The sequence below is a fragment of the Dryobates pubescens genome, chromosome 35 (genome assembly GCF_014839835.1).
Source record: "Dryobates pubescens isolate bDryPub1 chromosome 35, bDryPub1.pri, whole genome shotgun sequence".
NCBI classification, from domain to species: domain Eukaryota; kingdom Metazoa; phylum Chordata; class Aves; order Piciformes; family Picidae; genus Dryobates; species Dryobates pubescens.
In genome coordinates this window covers 4934679-4955355 of record NC_071646.1, presented here as the reverse complement: position 1 = coordinate 4955355, position 20677 = coordinate 4934679, and the positions used below count along the sequence as shown (strand labels likewise).

The 20677-nt window shown below is 44.6% G+C and overlaps 1 protein-coding gene across 1 annotated transcript; it reads left to right on the top strand.

Annotated features, from left to right (window-relative positions):
* The first annotated feature begins 201 nt into the window (after nt 1-201).
* TSPAN2 (tetraspanin 2) lies at nt 202-20434 on the top strand. Its single transcript, XM_054176378.1, has 8 exons — nt 202-513; nt 2141-2243; nt 14400-14497; nt 14935-15009; nt 15548-15649; nt 16813-16887; nt 17581-17664; nt 19494-20434. Exons 1-8 carry the CDS (start codon nt 445-447, stop codon nt 19557-19559), a joined length of 672 nt encoding a protein of 223 aa, XP_054032353.1. The 5' UTR covers nt 202-444; the 3' UTR covers nt 19560-20434.
* Nucleotides 20435-20677: the final 243 nt, after the last annotated feature.

Sequence of the window (20677 nt, the reverse complement as noted above, 5' to 3'; positions counted from 1 at the left end):
CTGTCCGCGGCAGCCGGGCGGGCGAACGGAGCCGGGGCCGCCGCCGTCCACACAGTGAAAGCCGGCGCCACACCGCCCTTGCTTCTGCTGCCGTCCGAGCCCCGCCCGGGCAGGGCAGCCAGACCCCGCGGGAAAACACCACCCTACGGCGAGCGGCCCCGGCCCCTCAGAACAGCGCCATGGCCCCCGGGCATCGTTCTGGGCACAAAGCCCGGCTGAGCCCCAACGCCGCGGGTCGCTCCCGCGCACTCCCCAGCCGCCATCCCCGCCGCCTCTCGGGGCGGGTCCAGGCCGGCGGTGCTGCTGACCCCGGCCCGCCCCGCGTCGCACCCAGCCCAGCCCCGCACCTGCCTCCCGGCGCCGCCCCGCTCCCCGCCCCGCGCGGAGCCTCCGCCGAGTTCGGCCGAGCCGCCTGGGGAGCTGCTGCCGGAGCCGGCCCCCGCCATGGGCACCGTGCGCGGGCGGATGCGCTGCATCAAGATCCTGCTGTTCATCTTCAACCTGACCTTCTGGGTGAGCGCCGGGCCGGGCTGACGGGGCCGGGCTGACGGGGCCGGGCGGAGCCGTGCCCGCTGCGGCACCTGCTGCGGAGGCGGCCGGCAAGCCCCGACCCCCGTGGCAGCACTGGGGGCGCCGGGGGGAACGCGGGCAGCGGATGCGGCTGGCGGGGCCCGGGGAACCGAGCCCTGGGGAGGGACGCGGGTCCCTCGCTGGAGCGCTGCGGGACAGGCTTCCCGAGCCTGCCTTGCGAGAGTGCCCTACCCGCGCTCCCGGCTTGGGCTCCTTCGGCAAGGCTATAGCTCTACCCGGGAATGCACGAGCTCGACGTAAGATGCCATTGCTGGCAAAAGGCATCTCTGTTAACTGACAATTCATAACGTAACATAAAACATAAAATTTCAAACAACAGGAGGCTGTGAGAGGTTCTTGCAGCATTTTATGCAGCAGAACACTTCTTCACGATGTTATGATGCCTTTTAGTAATTTCAAATAGCGAGCCAATGGCTGCCACTTGTTTACAAGTTCATCCTAAGAGAAAATCCTTGCATCGTATTGCACTTGCTCTGCTGAAAGCTACCCTAATGTGTCAGTGAACAGTGCCTACTGCAGAACCATCCAGTGATTCAGATAAAGCCCATTCTTCCCTCATTCCTCCTCAGTTTCACAGCACAATTGAATGCCATCTTTTCCCTTTCGCTTTCCCTCATGTCATGCTCTCCCTTCCAGTAGCTTTCCAGTTTTTCACACTGTAAAACAATTAGCAATGTCATCTTCTTAAATGTCTTTTTCTTTATGATCCACTGTTTTCTAAAAAGAAGCCACAAAATAATCCTGTTCAGCCTCTCTGGAGCAGGCATTTTTGGGCTTTTGTCTCCTTTATGCTTGAAGCACAGTTAAACCAAATGCTTTTCCCTCTTGGTGACAGCACTGCAAGCTCCGGGTACACAGTGCTGCTGTGCTGAAGCTGTAGGAGCAGAGTGATGTTGTCCAGCTGCAGCTGCAAGTCAGGAGAGGGACAAAGCTTTGTGTTATGTTGTTTCATAGAAGTGACAATTACTGTGTTTTGTTATCTGCCTTTTTGCTGACACAGGAGAAACCATCTCCTCAGCAGAACTGGGGGCATTCATTTCAGACACATCTCAACTACTAGAAGCACTTAGAAGCCTAGACTAACAGGAGGGGCTCCTTGATTCCAGACCCTGAGTGGCCACCTCCATACTGCCTTACTACAGTAGAGTTCTGAGGGTTAGGAAGGAGGACAGAGTGTTCCTCATTGGTTTTGCAGCCTGTTCTTCTCATGGGCACTTGCTTCTCCATGCTAGCACAAACACACACCCCCCACCACCCCATTGCAATATAGGCCAAGTTTGTGTGACTGAATGAGCTTATTTACAAGGCTTGGAAGTCACTGCTTAAAAGTTCAGAAGCTGAACTTTACACTGAAGAACTGAAGGAAAGGAAGTACATCTCACTACAACAGGAATTCATTGGTATCAAACACTGGCAAATGCTTCCTGGGTTTTCTGACAGTGCCTTCCTGAGCTGTGGGATTTCGAGAAAGCATAAGGCGCCAATGACATCTCTTTGAGCCTCTCCAGTAATTGTTACTGAAGTATTGACTAGTCTGTTTACCTTCCAGCTGGCAGGATTGGCTGTCATTGCCTTTGGTCTATGGCTGAGGTTTGGTGGAGTTATGGCAGACTTTGCTTCAGATAAAAGGTCTCCAGAGTATTTCTTCATGGGTAAGTTAAAGTGCCTGCAATAACAGTAGCTTTGCCATGGTTCATCCTGGGGCATGTGACACACATTATGCACTGAATTATCTGAAGGGAAACAATTCCTGGGCTGAACTACACAAAAGTGGACATTCTGGTGCTGCGTGTCATGAGCATGATGGCATTGATCATTTCTCTGCTTGGCATCAACTTCCTACCTGAACTCTTCTCTTAGATTTGATGCAGTTCTCATGTATCTTTAGTGAATTGTGCTAATACTGTTGTACTAGAAGTTGAGATGGGTCAGAGACTCCAGTAACCCTGGATGTGTTTAAAGGTCGTTTGGATGTGGTGCTTGGGGATATGGTTTAGGTGTGAACCTTGTAGAGTAGGGTTGTCAGTTGGACTTGGTGATCCTGAGGGTGGTTTCCAACCTGAATGTTTCTGTGATTCTGTGATATCCTTCCAGAGTTTTCTGTGCAGCTGCCAGCCAACAAAACAACAGCGTCGCTTCAGAATGTTTGTCATACCAGTCCAGCAGTAAAACTTTTCCTCACCATTTCTCCCTGTGCCTGCACACAGAGGCTCTCAGTGTGACTTTAAGTATCAGAGCAAATCTTTCCACAGCTGAAAAACAAAACTACACACTGTTCAGTCATCTCAAGAACTGTTTGTCCAGCCTATGCAGGAATCAAGTAGTTCCCCAGGCCCACAGAATTGGTATTGGTCATATCTAATTTTAGGCATTTAATTTTTTTTTTCCCCTCTCTCCCTAGGATTTCCAGTTGGGTTTTCTGGTCATGCCACCTGTGTTACATACCTATAGACATTCTTAAATAGAAGTTGTCTAGGACTGCCAGCAACTGCTTTTCTCTGTCCAAAGACAATTTTAACATGCCTTCACATCAAAAGAGTCAGATTTTTTTTTCTGGTTTAGTCTATCACCCCTGAAGATGGACTCAATCAAATCCAACTGGTGCAAACATTTTTACCACTTAGAAATGCCAGGTGTGAATGAACACCCAGTCCTGCCTTGTCTATCAAGCCACACTGACAGGATGGGCTGGAATGGAAGTTGACCCAAGATGTCCTGCAGCAGTCAGTTACCCATCACAGAAATACTGTCTGGACTCTGCAGTTTATTTAAACACCCCCAGTTCTCTTAGTGGAGACCTTCACTCTGATATACCACAGTCCTAACCACAAACTTCTTTAATATATGCAACCAGGCTAGAGGCACAGAGCTGACTGTACAGTACTGTGGGAATAGATGGATAGAATGTTACATCCAGCAAAGTGTCTGTGGGAGTTTATGAGGCTGAATAAAACCATTCAGTAACCTGAGGGTTACTGTAAAATACCCTGTAGCACCTCCAAGGACACGGAGATCCAGGATATATGATTTACTTTTTCTCTTACATCTGAGCTGATATGTCAGCAGCATAAACTTCACTTCCAGACCCAATGTATACCTCCTGAATTTCCTATGCTGTATTTTGGAACTCTTCCTGGCCTCATTCACTTATTTTTGACCCAGGAGATTCAACAAGACAGAAGGATGTTCAGAACCCAGAAAGTAATACATCCTGTGATGTTAGTAAGCACCACAGTCATGTCACAGCTTTGCACTGCATAAAGAACACACTCTTTGGTTCACGTGTATTTAAATCTCTAAAAGATTTAATCTGCTTCAGTTCTGAATAGGCATTACAAAAGCTGTTCAGGGTTGTCAGTTTTGGGAAGTCTTGGAGAATGCTCTTGTAGAAGTGCTGCTGTATGCCTTGACACTCGGCTCCTGGGCTGTCACATGTACTTACAGAGCTGTATGCTGTCGTATGTAACTGCTAGCAGAGGATGTGCTGAAGAACAGGGCATAAATATGTTGAGAATTGTTTTAAACTTGCTCTTTTGACTGAATCCTAAAGGGGAGTTTTTAGCCCTTTTTTGTAACAGGCATTGTGCTCTGAAAGGAGCATTGTGGTTAAAGGTAAACAAAACATTTTCTGCTGCCCTGCCTCATTACAAATCATGTTAGATGCTGTTGCGGCTTCTGAGCATCTGATGGGGCAGCCATTCAGAAGTCTGATGCTGCTAGTGATCTGTGACTAAGACAGTGGTAACTGAATGGTGACAGGTTCAGTAAAGGTGGGCTTTCTGCAGCAGACAAGGCTGTGCCTGGATGGTCCTGCTCGAGACCTTTACCTCCAAGAGATTTCAGCTCTGAGTCCCCCTTGACAGTTGTGTATTGGGCCCTTCTCACACAGAGTTTAGGAGTGTTGTTTATGTGGCTTTGTCTGCTTGCATTCTGGAGGACAGCCAGAATTTTGCACAGGAATTCTCAAGATGGAACACTTTGCAACACACAATGAGCAGCTTGCCCAGAGGGCTGAAAGAGAAGGCAGATCATCAGTAGGACTTGGAGATACAAACATAGGACTATTTATTTAAAAATAATTTCTTCAGCTCTGTTCCACTGACCATTTTTGTAGCTGCCTTGTGATATCCCTAGCCCCTGTGATCAAATCAGCTTTGTGTCAGTGCTTGGAACAGTGTAGCTGCATTCAGAGTTTGCTTTGTAGGTTGAAGCACTGTCCAGAATCACCATCTTGTGGAAAACATCTCATTTTCTTGCTTCTAAGCAATACCATATTCTGCTCTTTCTGTACCTGGATTGAGCTGCCAGCTGACTCTAACCAGCTTCTTTCTTGTGCTTCCTCATGAAGTTGATTTTTTTTTTCCTGGATCTGAAATGTTGGTTTAGTTTGGAATAATTGATAATTATATCCTTGCATTTTCCATTAAGCTAGGATGAGTCTCCTTAAATAGCCTTGTTCTTTACCAGCAGTCCAGCTGTCTTTTCTGCCCTCTGGAATAGTTTGGGCCATGACTTGGCAACAAGGCCTGTTCATCTTTTCCAGCCACTGAAATGTTTTTGTTGGTTTGAGAACAACTTAACAGGCAGCAGTGTTGATGGCAAGCACATATGTGTTCTTAGTTTTCTGTTGCCTGCTTTGTGTTCAGTGATCCATATTCCCCATTGCACCTTACAGTTTTTTAACCTACAACATAAAAGGTTGGAATGGGAACTCTTCGACCCATGCAATTTTCATCTACTTTGTTGCCATCACAGGAGGTGTTTAAAAGGAGACTGGAGGAGGCACCTGGTGCCATGGTTTAGTTGATAAGATGGGGTTGGGTGATGGGTTGGACTTGATGATCTCGGGGGTCTTTTTCAACCTGGTTAATTCTATTCTACTCTACTCTACTCCACTCCACTCCACTCCACTCCACTCCACTCCACTCCACTCCTAGTCTAGTCTATTCTACTCTACTCCTATTCTATTCTAGTCTAGTCTACACTAGAGCAGCCTCCTAAAGTTGGACATCCTCTCTTTGCATCTCGCCAGCTTTTGGAGTACCCACTGCAGTAGTGGACATGACAACATTTTTATTTTACTCCATCTCATTATACCTTTTCTTGTGATTGTGCTTCAGGTGGTGAGGCAAAGCTGTAGCTTTGCTGTTCTATTACAGTTCAGGTCCAGTAGATCTCATGTATTCTTAGCTGTACTTGAGAAACAAACAAACAAAAAAGTTATCAAAGGTCAAATCTGGGCAGTTACCTCTTTTATCTGAGCTGTCTGTGACACTGTACTGACCAGAGAGTCTGTAGATCTGTAGAATAAAGGGAATTCCCTTGGATTTCTTGTTCTTCTTGAGACTCCTGCACCAAGACTCTGTCAAGTTGTTTTTTAACTGGGCAGGAAAGCCTGCAACAATCAGAAGGAAAAGAGAGATGCTCATGGGAACCCAAGATGTCAGCACTGCTGTCTCACAATTAATTGATCCTTAAATTTTTGTAGTATTGCTGTTCTTAAACATCCCTAAAGCACAGAAGTGAAGACAAAGTGCCTGCTGAGTGCAAGTTGAGCATTTTTAAACTAAAAACTAGCACAGGGAGTTTTTAAAGGGCAGTTCAAGATACCTGTTCTCTAGTTTTGGTGGATGAAGAAGAAATTCTGTCCAGGTTCCTTGGGCAACATGGAGGACAAACTCTCTGTATACCTAATAAATAAAGTGCAGACAGTCCCATCACTGCCAGCAGCAATAAAAATGCAGTGTATGAACTCAACAGGTCCTATCAGGAATGGTAACAAAACCTGATGAAAGTGAAGGAGTCAATCTGGATGTCTCTTTCTCAAAACTGGCAGCCCTGGAGCACTGCTTCTCCTTCACAGCCAGAGATCACAAAGTTTCTGCTATGTCACATTCTCTTTGCTCTGGTTCCATGATCCAGTCTGTGGTTGAGGCATTCATCAGGGCCAAAACAGCTGTAGATAGAAGTTTATGGGTGTCTGTGGCTTTTTCTTGGGGTCTGTGAGAGCATGAGTGATCATTCTGGCTTTGAAAGGTACAGTCAGATGGCACATGCCTTAGGATATGAAGTCATGTCTGGAGTTCAAGGATATTAGTAGTTTCTCTCCATAGTAGTGGGTGCCCATACAAACAAGTTGGCCAGCAGTTAAATCCATGTAAACTGCAACTCTCCTGCTCCTGTGCTTCATTTTGTTATATTCATGTATTTTGGAGTTAAGCACTACACTCTTAGTCAACAGTATTTTCCCTCCAAAATCCATAGCCTCTCTATCAGCCTTTAAAATGAGAGCTGTTGGCAAAGTAGCCTCTGTGTAGAGACGCAATACCACATGAGGAGCATCAAATGGTCCTGCCATCATGTGCTTTGAAGTAGCTTTTAGTTTGTTCTTAAGTCTTAAACAACAAATTTACCCTCGTATCATCTTGTCTCTTTTTATGCAGCTGAGGAAGAGTGGTTTAGAAAGGGCCAGTCATGGCCCTGAGTGGAAAACAGAAAGTGCTGACTGGAAAACTGATTAAATTAATATGACACCACCACTACCATCTCCCTTAAAAAAAATGACTCAAAATGAAAGTTGTTCAAAAGTCTTTGGTCACTATGCTGGATCACAAAACCTAGCAATCAGTCCCCAAGGGTCTGCATTCTGCCTGGCAGAATGAGGGCAAGGCCAGCACAAAGTTAGAATTCTGAGAAAACCAGCTAATTAAGCCTAATGGAATAACCTGTCCATCTACCTCAGGCTTTTTAACTGATCACTTAAGCATGATAATGCACTTTATGTTATGTGCCTGTTATACTGTCCTCCTGGGTAGACCTTTCTCCCACCCCACTCTCTTTATGTGTAGCTGCTGTCTATAAGCCAGCCAGTTCCACACAGTAGCTGAACTGGCAGTTGCACCATTTCCTTTGACCCACCCTTTTCTCCTTCCTCTAGGCAGCTGCAAGTCACTCTGGTGCCTGCACACTGCTGGCATTGCTGAACTCTGACAATATTGCTTGCTGAGTACCTGGGGTCTCCCTTGGCCTACCTCAGTGAGTGATGAAGCACTTGCATCTGATTCTGGTCAGGCTGCCCATACACAGGCCAGGGTCCAGCACCACAGATCAACACTTTTACTCTTCCAGAAACAGCCACCTGTAGCAAGAGACACAGATGACTAAGGACAGAGCTGTCACTGATCCTGCATAAAGTAAAAAGACATTAAGATCATAGAATCAATAAGGTTGGAAAAGACCTCAAAGATCATCAAGTCAAACCTGTCACCACAGACCTCATGACTACTAAACCATGGCACCAAGTGCCACATCAAATCCCCTCTTGAACACCTTCAGGGATGGTGACTCCACCACCTCCCTGGGCATCACATTCCAACAGCTAACAACTCTCTCTGTGAAGAACTTTCTCCTCACCTCCAGCCTAAACTTCCCCAGGTACAGCTTGAGACTGTGTCCTCTTGTTCTGGTGCTGGTTGCCTGGGAGAAGAGACCAACCCCCTCCTGGCAACCACCTCTCAGGTAGTTATAGACAGCAATAAGGTCTCCCCTGAGACTCCTCTTCTCCAGGCTAAACAATCCCAGTTCCCTCAGCCTCTCCTCGTAGGGCTTGTGCTCGAGACCTCTCCCCTGCCTCATTGCCCTTCTCTGGACACATTCAAGAGTCTCAATGTCCTTCTTAAATTGAGGGGCCCAGAACTGTTCACAGTACTCAAGGCTTCCTCTCGTTGTAGCAGCACTCTCAGCTCCAGGAACGCTCAGGCATTTTTCACTCTTACGCTTTGTTCTTCACACATACTCACTTCAAATGGACTAACTGTGCTCTGGATGCCATTCCCTAAAGTGGTTTTCACTCTGACAGAGTGGAAATACAACAGGACTGTCTGCTATGAAGCTATTAAGAGGAAAGCTTTTTGTCTGCTGGAAAAAAAAATAACAGGGAAAAAAAGAAAGAAAGAAAAAAAGCCCCTAGCTCCTTTTTGGATTGTGCCAGTTCAAAATCACCTACAGAGAGGGTTTTGACTGAATTGGCTTCTTGTGATCCAGCATCTACTTTATCTGCACTTGGGTGGGTAAAAACAGCTATCTGCAGAGTCCTAACTTTTGCTGCTGTGGGGGTGGCAGATTTCCATGAATGTACTATGGTCATACTCTCTTTTCTGTTTGGGCTGGCTTGGAGCCTCTGCATTTAACATTAGAAGTGTGTAACTGTTTTTGATATCTGCATGGAAAAATCCTAATCTAGAGAGGATTGCAGAGAATTGTGAAAGGATTGAGAGGCCTCCAGCACAAACCTTATGAGGAGAGGCTGAGGGAGCTGGGGTTGCTTAGCCTGGAGAAGAGGAGGCTCAGGGGAGAACTTCTTGCTCTCTCCAACTCCCTGAAGGGAGGTTGTAGCCAGGAGAGGGTTGGTCTCTTCTCCCAGGCAAGCAGCACCAGAACAAGAGGACAGTCTCAAACTGCACCAGGGGAGGTTTAGGCTCGAGGTGAGGAGAAAGTTCTTCCCAGAGAGAGTTGTTAGCCATTGGAATGTGCTTCCCAGGGAGTTGGTGGAGTCCCCATCCCTGAAGGTGTTCAACAGGGGATTGGATGTGGCACTTGGAGCCACGGTTTAGTTAGTCATGAGGTCTTGGGTGACAGGTTGGACTTGATGATCTTTGAGGTCTTTTCCAACCTTATTGATTCTATGATTCTATGATTTCAGAACACCAGTTGAGTTGAATATTAAAAAGAGAGATGAAACACACCATCAATAAAGCAAAGTGACCTCAAGGGGTAACAATTAATCTAAGCAGTATAAGCACTGACAGATTGTAAATTAGCTATAACTACACAGAAACGTGGTCTTAGACTCACTGTCAAGTTGCTCTTAGCAAAAGTACCCTGCTCAGCTGCAGTCTATAAGGCATATTAATGGCAGCAATTATAAAGAGAGGAAATCAGAATTCCACCGAAAAGTTTTAAGGTCATTGTGTAAATCTCCAGTGCACTTAGTGTCTTCAATGCTGTGTGTGAGAGGATGCAACAAAACTAGAAAAAGTACTGAGAAGTTTGACAAGATTATTATCATCCTATGAACTGTGAGCATCTTCCATATTAGGAAGCTTTTTACACTGTTCAAATCATTCCGTTGTAGAATCCATTGCCGCAGGGTTCTGTGAAGTTCAGCTGCGATAGTACAGCTCCACCTCACACAGGCATCTTGCTTACATTGGACTTAATGAAGTTTGCTCTAGGCTTAAGTAGATAAGGACAGAGCCATTGCAGATGACTCAGAAGGTAATAGCTGACATACTTTATCTTGTATGAATTAGGGCCATAATTATTTAGGGTAGTGAGATGCATGTGAGCAAGACATGTAACAAGTGCTGGTATTCTGTGGGAAGGGGGAGGCAGTGGACTGGGATGTTACATTACAGTGAGGTTGCTTTTAAACTGAAAGGATTTGTGCATCAGCAGAAGCCTACAAACGTGACTGGTATCTGTAATGCCTCTGTGGTTCCAGGAAGATTAACCATGAAATGTCTGTCGAATTCATACAAGACTTGTAATTATGTCTGTGCTTTATGCTCAGATTAAGGAAATGTTCCAATTCTCCAGAAATTCACCTTCTTTCAGAGCACTCTGCCTTGCTTCTCCAGTTTTGTAGATATATTTTATACATAAATATACTAAAAATCTATTAACACAAAGATGGGAATCTCTAGTATGAAGCCTGTCTCAGAAGCTGGCTCTGCTACCATGTGCAATGTACACAACTGTCCCTGTCTGGCCTGTCATTGCCACCTCCTGTGTGTGCTTCTCATCTTTTCTAATGCTGCATTTGCACTACAGGTTCCTTGGTGCCCTACTGAGGGCTTGACAGCCTCAGTCCTTCTGTGGAGGAGCATTTTTGCCTCCCAGATTGTAATGCACACACAACCTCAGGATCATCTCTTCAAGTCATGTCTGGGTTCTAGGCCTACTCTGGTCACTGCCTCTGGATCCCTTACACCAAGAACAGAGCTTCTTGTTTTCTCCGTGGAGGAACTCACACTGAACAAGCTGCCAACTGTTCATATTCCACTGAGAAAACAAGAAGCTCTGTTCTTGGTATAAAAAGAAAAATTAGAACTATTTAAAATGGAAAGTGACCATAGCAGCCAGGTAAACAAGAAACTCATGGCAAGTAAAGCTGGACAGAGAGACAGCGGATGCTTGTCTGCTCCTGCTCTTTGCAGTAGGCTCTAGACAGGGATGTGGATCTCAAAGCCCCTGACTAAGATTAAAAAGAAAAAAACCCAAACCAAACAAAATCAGAATCACAAAACCAAACCAAACACAAAAAACCTCACCACCAACCAATCAAACAAAACAGAGTAAAACCAACCAAACCAACCAACCAACAAAACCCCAACCAAACAAGAAACAACTCTGAGAGTGGGTTCTACTCCAGACTCTGAAATTAGATCTCCACCAGCCTAGGCAGCCAGTGGGAGTGTGTCTGGTGGTAGTGGTGATGGTTCATGCATTGTCTGAAATAATAATGGGTTCAATGTTCACATCAGTAGATTGCTATCTGCCTATTTTGTGTTGCAGTGTTTCCTTTCTGTTCACAAAACATTGTGCACACTTCTGCCTGCTGTGATCTTTGCAGTGGGAAGGACTCTGGTTCTAGGAGTACAGCTGTTAGTCTCTTCAAGTGACACGACAGACTAGATTAGTGATGTATAGATTTGCATGTTACCTTGAGAGTAGTTTTCAGTTGTTCCAAGGAACAAAGAACAGATGTCTTGCAGATTTCACACATCATCTTTCTAAAAATGGGGCTCATCCCTCCCTCAGTCTTGCTACACATAAAGACATATTGCAGTCAGCAGCTATAAGATTCATCCTTCTCTTCTACCTAGTTTAAAACGATGAAATTCTGTATTCGCTGCTGATCACAACAGTTTCATTCATCCAGAAATGACACACACAATACCATTTATCCTCCTTGAGGTTGCAGATCTACTGTCTCCCAGTACAGCCCCAGTAGGAGCAATGTGCTCATTCCCAGAGGAAACAGTATCTTATGGAAAACTGTGCCATGAACACAGATCTCTACTGAGCTGTGGATTTGCCATCCTTCACCGTTGGAAGCTACAGGTTGCTCTGAGACTTCCAAGTAACTTTTAAATTTAGGAACAAGTTCTTTACTATGAGGGTAGTGGAACCCTGGAACAGGTTACCCAGGGAGGTGGTTGGAGCCCCATCCCTGGAGATACTCCAATTGAGGCTCGACAGGGCTCTGGGCAGCCTGATCTAGATGAGGATGTCCCTGCTTACTTCAGTAGGTGCTGGACTAGGTGACCTTTGGAGGTCCCTTCCAACCCAGACCATTCTATGATTCTATGAATTCCCCTTGTAAATGCAAAGCAGAGTCTGCTAGAAAATGGGAATCCCTCCTGTTGGAATTTTCAGAGGGAATACCCCTATTTGGCATTTCCATTTCAGGAAATAATTATTTTCCCCATGGGATGAATCAAACATCAAATACATATAGAAAAGCTGCTGCTTTGCTGCATTCCAGATCTGCTCTTTGCAGAGTGAAGCAATGGCTGAAGTATGGGCTTCCCTTCTGCTACATGCTCTATTTTTCAGCCAGAAGGGAGATGTTGTTATTAGGTACTCTTGAAGTGCCTCATTCCTGTGTGAAAGCTTACATGTGTGTGTGTGTACAGTAGACAAGTGAAAACATCTTTAGTTTTGTGGACTTTTTCTAAGTGTCATCTTTTTGAGCACTCTCTGAATAGCAGCAACTGCTAGCCTCTGGCTGAGAAGGGGCAAAGACTGGAATGAACTCTGCTGAACAGAAGATGGAAGAAGGTGATTTTAAAACTCTGGCTGGCTCAGCTGTGGGGCCAGACACACAGCAAGCTGAGCTTTGTTTAGTGAGTGGTGTGAGTTTTTCCTGTAACACGCCTTAAAAGGGAAGTTCTGATTGAGGTAGCGGTTTAGCTCTGAGTCATGCAAGTGAAATGTTAAGTCTGTTTGTCAGACAAAAGCAAATCCAAATTCCTCAAAGTGGTCTCACCCCTGAGCCTCAGAGAGCTTCATCCATGCAAGGGGTAAGCAACAAAAAGGAACGGGAAGACTTTTTTCCAGTCTTCTTAGTCAGAAAGTCTCTGCTAAGTTGCTTGAGAAGTATTACAGGGACTGGAGTAGGGAGCAACATGCAGAAAAGGGTCCAGGAAACATCTCTGTAATTGCATGCTGTTTGTTACCATGGAGACCTCAGGAAATGGCTGTTTTGGTTGTGCACCAGAGAAGGTTTTTTGGTTTTTTCCGTTTATCTTCCATGAGGGGCTGACCTTTTTCTGTTGAGCCATCTAGATCTTTATATACTCCTCCCTCAGTAACAACCACTCTGTGGTGAATATGTGTACAAACAGTAGCTTGAGGAATGCTCAGTCCTTCTAACTCCCGAGCTGCTGAAGATTAAAAATGCAGAAAACACAGTACATGAACTGCCAGCCCAGTCAGCAGCAAATCCCATATGTCTGGTGCCACAGGCCTGGCAAAGCCATATTAATTGTAATTGGTTCATGGCTATTTTAGCAGCCTGAGATCCTCAGCAGCAGCACTTGGCACAAGAAAGGTACCGGGACAAGGATGGAGGGGAAGAGGAGGATTGCAATAGCTGGGCTAGATATCTGGCTGATAGACAGTGACTGGACAGTGATGCACCAGTGATGGGCAAGAGGCAGAAGCTTGCCTTCTCCAAGCAGGCTGCATCTAGGTGGCAGAAGACCTAGACACCCTGCACTTGTACATTGATGATACTGGCTCGTCTTTTCATTTCCTAGCAATCACTGCAAACTGCCTTTTAATTGCAAACATTGCTTTCTAGTCTAAGTTACACAAGGCTTGCTGACAGTAAATGCCAGAAGCTCTGTTAATCCTAAATAATGATGTTTGACCTGGTAACTGAGAATAGGAAAGGCTTCATTAAGGGTTTGTGTAGTCAAAGCTGGGAGCAAGGCTCACTGTGCCCTCTAGTGTCCCCTCAAAGGCAGGAGGGAAATGGCAGATTCCTGCAGGTCCTTCACGCTGCCCACAAGACAAAGACTACAATTAGAAGGCAACTGCACTGAGCCTGTTGTACTTTGGTTGGCATAGTACCCAGAGACAAGGCACAAACACGGTGGTTGTGGTCTGATGGGAGCTGGCACTGCACATGAATGAATATACTGCCTGAGCACAGAGCAAGCATGCAAGTTGGCAGTGAAGCAAGTTTCTGTGCTCTAGTTTCTTTTTGTCTTAGATAAAGCCCATGCAAAACAAATAAACAAACCAACCCGCCCCAAAACCCCACAAACAAATGAAAACCTCTGCTGAATGTGAGTATTTCTAGCAGATTTACAGGTGGCAGAGATGAATATTCCCTTTACCTCTACAGTTTTTATCTAGTTCTGAACACAGCTAGGGTCCTAGATCTTTAACTCTGTATGGGGCTATACTGACATCCCTAATTTCAACCCAACACATCCCTGAAGATTTGTAGGGTAGTTCTGGATGGTATATGGTGTATGTTCTTCCTGGACTGAGCTGCCCTTGTGACAGTACACTTGAGAGCTGGAAGTATTCTCACTTGTCTTCATGCGATTCTCCAAGCATTGTGAAGAAATCCTCGGGCTCCTTTTGTTGCAAGAGAAGCTCTTCTGTGTAACAGGGGTTATTTGTGAGAGCCAGGGAGCACTGGTACTTACAAATGTGTGGGTTTGACAAAAGAGGTAGCAGACTTTGGGAAGAAACCCCCTGAATTCTTGTCTGATTCTGATTTTTCACAGGACTCTATGTCTTGGTGGGAGCAGGGGCTCTCATGAGCACAGTTGGATTTTTTGGGTGCTGTGGAGCAGCGCGGGAGTCTCAGTGCTTACTTGGAGCAGTAAGTAAAAGGTTTCAAGGGCCTGGGCTGCAGTCATTCAAGAGCATGCTTTGTGTCATTAGTGGAAAGATCTTTACTGTCTTCAAATGTCTTATGTTCTTTCACTGGCTAATCTAAGGTCTCAAGGCATTGTGATATTACAGAGCTTCCATACAGGAAGAAGTTCTATTTCTTGTCTCATGTGGCATGTTTCTTGGAACTACCTTCTGTCTTTTCTGACGCTACCACATGAGTCACATCTTTGCCACTGCCACCTTTGTTTCCATATTACAAGAAGTATCACTTGACACCCTTGTTACAAACCCTGCTTACCATCTGTCTTGCAATTACTGTGTGGGCTGTTGAGGCCTGGGCAAGGAGGAGGGACTGACTGACAGTTCATATAAAGCAGAATTGTGCCAGCTGTATTAATGTGACATTCTTTTCTCTCTCTGCAGTTCTTTGCTTGCCTGTTGGTGATATTTGCAGCTGAGGTCACTGCTGGAGTATTTGCCTTTATAGGCAAAAAAGTGGTAAGTAGCAAGCAACTTGTAATGTAATGATGGGGCAGCAGTGAACTCCCGTGCCAACAGACCTGCAGCCTGGCTCTGGCATAGCAAAACTCTCCAGGAGACTTCCCAGGAAGACTCTCTGACATTCTTATCTGGAGTCAATGACAGTTTGTGCTATGACAAGTCCAGATCAGATGCAGTGTTTGCTTCCCTCTATTAAAGAAAACCTGTAGGTGTGGTTCAACAGTACACCCCCAAGGAACATCAAATAGAACTACATGATAAGAGGGTATTCCTTGGGAAAAGGGCAAATGCATTCAAGCACTAACCTTGTCCAACTCTTAACCAAAACACAGACTACAGTGCATGTACATTCAGACCCATGCAGAGTCTCTCTGAATGCAGTCAGGCCACAAAACCTCCTACCTTTCCAGCTGTGGGACTTCAGTTTACCAGGCATAATTTTCTGCTCTGGAGCTTGATGACAGAAGCTGGAAATCTGCACTGGACTGGGGGCAAGACTTGTTTGCCACTCACTTTTAAAGTCTAATTTCTGCAGGCAATACAGGAAGCCCAGAAAATCTATGAAGACATTTATGATGACTATATGAAAAACCCAGGCGGGAAGGTCAACAGAACCATCTATCACTTACACGTGGCTGTGAGTAGTCCTCCTGAACTTTAATACCCTGCACTACTGCTCTGCTGTCACATTACCCTTTAAAATTTGGAATGCCTTCCACTGAGGTATGAAATAATAAAACTAACTGTTAGTTAAAATAGAGCCAGAGCCACACAAACCTGTCAGAATTGTGGTTTTTCAGATCCCAAGTGATCCTTACCTTTGAAAGTGAAAATGACCCGGCCTTTAGATTTCATCTGATGCTTCTGCTCTTTGTTGTGCAGAAGGTATGACTATTGTGGCCCAAGAACAAATATTTACAAATGCAGAGAGAGGTGGAAAGGTCTGAATCTCTCTGCATTTGCTGAGAAAAAGAACTGTGACCTGTGTCCCAGGATCTACAATGTGGGAGATGCTACTACTGACTGAACCAAGTAGGTAAAGAACCAAAAGCCCATAGAATCAACAATGTATGACTCAGCTCAGGCCACCCAAAAAGTTAGTGCCTGAATTAGACCCTGTGACCTCCTGAATCTTATTTGTGCCCATCCTGTATCTAGACTGCCTCCCACAGAGATCAAGCTCAAGCTTTGTTGCTCCTTGCAGCATTCCCACGTTCTTTAGAACAAACATTTCACAACCTCGGACCCTTTTGTCCTTCTCCCATAGCTGTTATTTCTGACCCAAAGAGGAATTCCAAGCATTTTGTGGGAGATAGACAAACAGGAAAAACAAATCCTCTGAAACACTCCTGATTTATTACTGTCTCCAAGCCAGCACTATGTTTTGTCAGAAATAAAGAATCTAGCATTCTCTGTTGCAGCTTTTGTGCATTGTCAGTAATTCTGTAAGCATTCTTTGAACTTTCTGTCTCTCCTCCTAACAGCTCCTGTTTGCTTGTAAGCCAGGGGTCTGCTTTCCCAAAATCCATTAGTTTGCTTTGTTATGAGATACTATCATAAAAATCCCTCCTGAAAGTTGTTGTTAATTTCTCTTTTCCCTGTGCCTTCAGAAAACTGAAACTGATGTTTGACAGTTTTGGCCCACACATTGTAATTCTATCAGAGGTAGCAGTTAATGCAGGGAATTATGACTTGACCTGCATTGTCTCTTTTTCAGTTGTTTATTGTCCCACTTTCAATATGAAAAAAAAAATAAATCTATGGCTTCCCCTTCTTTTGTTCTTTGTATCTCTCATTTAGCTCCACTGCTGTGGTAAAGATAACATGGAACAACAAATGGGATTACCCTGCCCAGAGAATATCCAGTTGCCAAAGGCAAGTGCCCTCACTACTGCTTGTTCTAGTAACTTTTTGATGTCTGTTGTTTAGTAAAATTGGAAACATTCTGTAAGTAAAAGAAAGGGAAAACTTCCTTTTAACCTTGCAAATTACAGCATGAAAATCCATATAAAATGGAGCAGTGGAGGCAGAAGATAAATTGGAGGTCACCTTGAACGTGCCCAGCCCTCATTTCTGAAGCTTGCTCGTGGCAGACCTGGGGTAGCTGAGACAATATTACATCCTCTGAAAAGACAAGTGAGAAGAACCTGGCAGAACAGTAGTCCTAAGTGCCTGCCTTAATAATGCATGGAGGCTCCTGGCTAGAAACTTTGTTGGTGTTAAGAAGATACTGTTATTTCCGTCTTAAGTGGAACCTGCTTGTGAGTTACCATGTCAGTCTGCACGGCCAAACTTCCTCATTTGGCATGCCCTAGCATAGGAAGCAGTTTCAATTCAGGGAAAACTTACTGTAAGAAAATTACTTGTAACTGCCACCCTGTCAAGGCAAGAGGTGCTGCTGTCTCACTAGTAAAACTGTCTAACAGAACACAAGGCATAGATGCAAGCATTAGGACAGTGACTGCAATTGTGTCTCTCATGCTCATCTGTTGTTTAGTGAGAAGAGCTGACAGAGTTGATGGGAGTGTATTTTTCCAGGAGTAAACCTTTCAATTTTGTTTCTAATAGAACTGCCTGGTTGAAATCCAGAATGTAATTGATGCTAATCTGCATTTACTTGGAATTGTTGGAATTGCAATTGCTGGCATCACAGTGAGTAAATCCATGTTCTTACTCTCAAGTCTGCATTTGAGCCCAATACCCTGTTCCTTACTCAAATCTTTGTGGAAAGTGTTTTGCAGGGTGCAGCTATTCTCACCACTTGCAGTGTATTCTCCCTTTGGGAATTGTCCCACACCAGTACAAGCAGACTTGCATGACTTGGTTTCACCAGTTCTTTCTTGTGTCCTTACACAAAGTATCTAATGACAATCTTGTTTTGTTGCAATACTAGGAAAGCAGAGTGCACATGAACCAAACTGAAAGCAAAAAGGCTGGAGCAACATTTCACCTACTCCAAACCAGCTGCAGACTGATGAGTTAGGCCCTTTGAGGATCTGCTCCCTAGGCTTCATAAGGAATAGAGAGCACCTTCTGCTTGTACAGAAATTGCTGTGCAGGAAAATACTGACTACAGCAGTGGTTCAGTGTGAAGGACAGTTTCTAAGCAGGTTTTCTAGGGCACAGGCCCAGTGATCAGTATGGATGTTGTTAAAGGGACAGGATTTAAACTGCAACGTTTAGAGAAGAGCATTTTTCCCCCAAACACACAGCCCCTAGCACAGGTGACTGTTTCATCACGTTGTGTCACCAAAGCCTTGATAACCTTTCTTGCAGGCCACTTTCTCCCACAAGAGTGTATTTATTGTTGTCTTCCCAAGGTCTGCTCCTTGAGGACAGAGCTGTGACCAATAGATGTCACCCTGCTGCAAAGATATGACAGGAGTGGGCAGTCTCTATCAAACACAGGCTTGAGCAGAAAGCATTTTTCAGCATGCATGTGCCACTACTTCCTTCAGGCTCAGAAAGCAGCAGCAGGCTGAAGCAGCATGAGGAGCCAGAATGTTAGTAAAGAAATGCACCTTGATCTGCTCTAAAGAGCAGGAGGTTCATAGACTTATGTGAACACTTAAAAGCAGATGAAGAGAAACCATGGATTAAAGGCCCCTGTCATGTGTATAAAATGTGAATGTCCTCAAAAATACAGCACAGCAACGTGGGTGGGACTGAGTTCCTGTAACCTCATTGCTCAACAAGGATACAGTAGAAATGTGAGCAGCTTTTCTATGGTTTCCCACCTCAGATACAGCAGAAATTAAGAAATGATAACCTCTTTAGCAGCAGAAACATGCCCGTGTGGGGTGTGACTGGTCAGCTGTCTCCTTCCTTAGGGAGGGGTGTGGGGAGAAGGTATGAACGCAGTGGTACTGCTCATATCCCTTCACAAAGCCTCATGAGAGAGCTGCTAACTGCCCTGGAGATTCAACTTACGGCAAAAAAAGAACTTTCTGGATACTCTGGCAACACCCACAGTTCTCTGCTTTTAACATTCCCTCTAGTTGACTGGCTCCCTAACATACACAGAGTTTTATTTTCAATACATAATCTTGATCTTGAGTAGCAACTGTTAAGATCTTAGCTTCCTCTGTAAATCCACAACGCTCTTACTCTAATGTGTATACAATACTCCTTGTAGAAGCATTCTGAAACTCAGAACCTTTTGGTGCAATACTAGGCATAGCAGTAGTCAGAGTTACTGATACCAGTGCAATTTATGGTAATACTATTAAAGTTTGTGGTTGTTATGGTGGCCTTAATATTTAAAACAAAAAGGGGTTAAACTCTGAGTTTGAGCAGATAAAAATCTTCGCTTTGAGTATCAGTGAAATCTTTTTTATGTTACTTGCCTGATATCTTGGGGTTTGTACATGGAGGCAGTCACTTGCTACTCTGCCACAAGAACCTTCAGATTGTTCTGATATGCAGACTATTTTATAACTGTTTTGTTAGTGGATCCTTAAATTGCATCCCTTCTCTTCTAGATCTTTGGCATGATATTCAGCATGGTTCTGTGCTGTGTGATCCGTAACACAAGAGACATGATCTAAAACTTTCACTGCACAACTATGTTCCAGGAGTTCCAGACTAAGCTTTACAAGAAGTGCTCTTCTACCCAGTTTTAATAATTGTAATGCATTTAATTAGTGTTTTAACATACTGAGAGGAAAATATCCCATTAGATGAGCAGGTGAATTGTATTAGTTGCAGTAAAAACTGACATGAAGGGGGAAAAAAAGGTTAAAAACTTCCTTTTTAATGAGAAGAAACCAAGGTGCATGTAAGACTAATTTGATTTTTAATGTCTGTATGTGTGCAATTAAGAGTTTACATTGTGTGTGCACATGCATATCTCTGCTTACAAATGTATGTGCACATGACCAGGTACCTGTACATACAGTACCTTGTTTAGGTGAGTGTGTGTTGTGTGTGCACATTTGCGTGCTCAGCTCTTCCAGAGTCTCACTATGCAAGAATGTACACACACCCAGAGGTATAGAGTGCTTGAAACCCTTTTATACTGAGCCCCTGTTTGCCAAGAATTATCAGAGGAACAAATGCCATTGTAAAAAATTAAGATCTATAATCCATTTTGTAACTGTTCTTTCCAAAGCCCAAACAGAGTAGAATTAATAAAACTGGACTTTATTTTAAAACATTAATCAATGCCCAAGGGCCTGCTCCAGCCAACTTTAATTCATGTGAGTAGACCTATTGACTTCACTGTCACACAGAGATTGGATTTGGGGGTTTTTAGGACTGGACCCTTCATGCACATGCAGAAAGTTCTGGGGGAGAAAGCTAAAGAAAGAGGGGGAAAGAGGTGGGAAGCTGGCAAGATAACGTGGTCATTTGGGAGCAATTGCAGTGTGAAGTGTGCTTAAGCTTGCCAAGCTAGCCTGAGACACACTCCAAAAAAAGACTTCAAAAATAATAGATGAGTTAAAGGGGCCACTAAAACCTCTGCTCAGAAGTCCCTTTATCCTGCAAGACTCATGCTGGTGCAGGAGTGGAGCCTATATCCAGAAAAGCAGCAACTTTGTCAGATCCTCTGTAGAATCTAACCGGCCTGTGGAAGCCAACTGAAGAGTGAAAATGGTCGGGGAAAAGACCACACAGCACTTTAAAATCATCTCCTTCTGCTTCTGTGACTATCACAGCTTCCACG